This window comes from Aethalodelphis obliquidens, unplaced genomic scaffold (genome assembly GCF_003676395.1).
Source record: "Aethalodelphis obliquidens isolate GAN/ISIS:26980383/991018 unplaced genomic scaffold, ASM367639v1 scaffold32, whole genome shotgun sequence".
Classification (NCBI taxonomy): Eukaryota; Metazoa; Chordata; class Mammalia; order Artiodactyla; family Delphinidae; genus Aethalodelphis; species Aethalodelphis obliquidens.
In genome coordinates, this window is record NW_020837976.1 from 6,023,968 (window position 1) to 6,027,109 (window position 3,142).

General features: G+C 38.8%; 1 protein-coding gene across 1 annotated transcript; it reads right to left on the minus strand.

Moving 5' to 3' along the window:
* Positions 1-258: 258 nt before the first annotated feature.
* CHST9 (carbohydrate sulfotransferase 9) lies at positions 259-2,755 on the minus strand. Its single transcript, XM_027127658.1, has one exon. It carries the CDS (start codon positions 2,741-2,743, stop codon positions 1,670-1,672), a length of 1,074 nt encoding a protein of 357 aa, XP_026983459.1. The 5' UTR covers positions 2,744-2,755; the 3' UTR covers positions 259-1,669.
* Between the last annotated feature and the right edge of the window lie 387 nt (positions 2,756-3,142).

Here is a 3,142-nt window from a genome sequence, read left to right on the forward strand (position 1 = left end):
GTCCGGGACGATCCCACATGCCGTGGAGCAACTAAGCCCGTGTGCCGCAGCTACTGAGCCCACACACTCTAGTGCCTGCAGGCCACAACTTCTGAGCCCACGTGCTGCAACTACTGAAGCCCGTGCGCCTAGAGCCCGTGCTCCGCAACAAGAGAAGCCACTGCAATGAGAAGCCCGCGCACCGCAACGAAGAGTAGGCCCCGCTCGCCGCAACTGGAGAAAGCCCACATGCAGCCACGAAGACCCAACACAGCCAAAAAAACAAAACTAAACTAAACAGAACACAAAAAACCGTTTGAGAAGAGGAACATATTCAAGAAATGTGTTTAAACAGGGTTTGAATGTGTGGTTTGCTTAACTCAGAGTAACCGTCGACCAATTAAAATAGATTTCCCATCCAGACGCATCTACAGATTTAGAGCTCCTTGGAAAAAATTTCCAAAATGCATTACAACTTTCCATAGGGGTGACACATGGTCCTATTTTCTAAAGACTCTGATTGACTGCTTGAATACAATAGTATTTGATTCTGTTAGTATAGAATATTTTAAACTTGAAAAGAAAATACCTTATTTTGTTTATGCATAAGCCTATTAAAAAAAGTTTCTAGGGGCTCTATGTTTGTTCTCTAGAATGTAACCTACCTTTGAAGTGGTTTATTCGTTTTTAAAAAGTCATTCTCAAGCTGAATAATTAGACAAAAGCTATTCTTAGAGTACATTCCACATATAAAGCTATGCACATGGTGCTTTGATTCAAATAATATTCTTATAAAACTTTGTTATTATTTGAGGTCTATATTCAGAGTGGCAACTTTTGTTTTTGATGATTATTCCATCCCGAAACAATTTCCCCCCTGCCCAATTAAACCAGAATGAGGAGCACATTTATATCTGATGAGGCTTAAATTTCTCAGTCGCCTGCTTCAAAAGTGAAGACCTTTAGTGGTTACGTTCATTTTGTCTCTGCAAAAAGGGCTCAGAAGGAAACGGAATCAATTCCCTTAAGTTTTTTCTGGAAGAGGAAGGTTCCTTTTGTTGCTTTGATCTTCGCATGCTGTGCATTTTTTATTGGCTGTTGAATATAAAAAGCCATAGCTTCATCTGGTTTTTCTGCTATATTCTCATCTTGTAAATCACATAATGCCTTCCAATCTAAAGGGAAATGTTCAGGTCCAAAACACCATTTCAAAATGGATTTATCATTACAGTTGATGGAAAGCTTTCCAGGGCTGTAAGAAGACTAGGCAACAGTTGACTCATATGCCACAGACTGCTAAAAATACCTCCATGCACTTTAGACAACAGATCCCAGGATGGAGACATACGCTCATGCCGTTTTAGATCGCTTTTCCTGCCCTTGCAAAAGGCAGTTGTACCTAATGTAGCAGCTGGCTAGGTTATTGCTTCTATAATATAATCCATAATGCAAAAGCAGCTCTTTTCCAAACATTTTAGAGCAACTGAAGTTGTTTACATGTCTCTGTGGTAATTTTCCTATAACTTTGTGCCAATTGGTTTCATACTCTTTGGTAAAAAACCTTCATTAAATCAAGACAACTGCACTTAGTTAAATTTTTCTCGTAGTGAGAATTATAGGAAAATTACAGCTAGCTGATTTGAGGCCATCATCATGAAGTACATCCAGGGTTTTAGAAAATGAATGCACACTACAAAAATGGAGTTGTATAATTAAACATCAAATAATCCAAGTAATAAAAGTCATAGATTAATTGTCTCTCAGTTCTAGTCAGATCCTTTAAATACTGTCTCACCACCTGAGCATTGGTTCTTTTATCAGAAGAGTGCCTATCCTTAAAGTTGGGAAATTTCAGCCTTTTTGGAGCCCCAATCAGCTGTAAAAAGTAATTGGCATCTTCTTCCAAAGTTTCAAATTTTCCTACAAAATCATAGTGGATCAAACATGGATAGCAGAGTTTGCTAATCTTTTCCCAGTGAATGTCCATTCCTACTGGACGGTGGGAATCCAGCAAATAGTGGATGAACTCTTTGAATTTGACGCCAGATCCATTATTTAATTCTTCTTCACAGGCATTCGGCCGATATTTCTTTATAATTGCCTTTCCAAATACCGGATGGTAATAACTATTGGGGTGTTCAAATTTGTCCCTAAATGCAGACACTAACCTTTCTATGGGATCACGAACAAACACAGCTTTGGTGTAGGTATTTAAACGAGCATAAATCCCTTTTAAGTCAAAGCTGTCGAGCTTTTTCAAATGCTTCCCGTAGTGAACAGCATCATGGGAGATGTTGTACGCGGAGGGGGCCAATCCGTTGAGTACCATCAGAATTCTCTTCCAGTTGGAACAGCCAGCCTTTGGTACTTCGCAGTATAAAATTTTGTGTTTATCTTCTACATAGATCCTGGAGACCATGTGAAAAAGATGGGATTGAGGACGACTCACCCCACCGTACTTCTTGCAAAATTCCTGAAGGAAAGACCTGCGTTTTTCTTGAGTTGCATCAATTCTCCTCCATTTGCTATCTGTGACTAAGCTTTTGTTTAAAGGGCGAATGTCCACCGGCCAATTCATTTCGCTGAACTTCCTGAAAAGGGTCTTAGTCCCTTGATGTTTTTCAATCAACTGAATTGTTGGTGACCCTGTGATCCTACTCAAAACTTGAGCCTCTCCTTGGGAGTGGTTGTTCTCTGTGAAGACCCTGATAGGCCTCTCAGAGTTGAGTAGATTTTCCTCTTTATTCTTGGGATCCTCAGACATGTGGGACTTGGGGTTCTGTTAAAATAGAGAAGGGGAAATGTTGAAAGCACATTCACAAATGTGGGTATTTGATAAGGAACTTAAAATATTTATTTTAAAATGCTATCAAGGGGCACACATTTCATGTAAGCTGCCAGAACAATTTAGCAAAGCATGTGGAATATACATTTTGTAATAAGCTTCTTCATAGAAAACGGAACGATGAAAGTGGTATCCATGCATCACTTTGAACCAAAGCTTCACATTTTATAGTATATATATTTGGGCTACTATGATATTCATTTAATGTCCATGTGCTGCATTACATTAATACTCTCATACTAAACTATCTGAATATTATTGGGATAAAACTACTAGTTATTGATTTGAATCTATGATCACAGTAAGTTTGTTATTGTT

Bases quoted from the DNA above. Each gene is read 5' to 3' on its own strand.
- CHST9 (XM_027127658.1), bottom strand. From the start codon at position 2,743: ATGTCTGAGGATCCCAAGAATAAAGAGGAAAATCTACTCAACTCTGAG.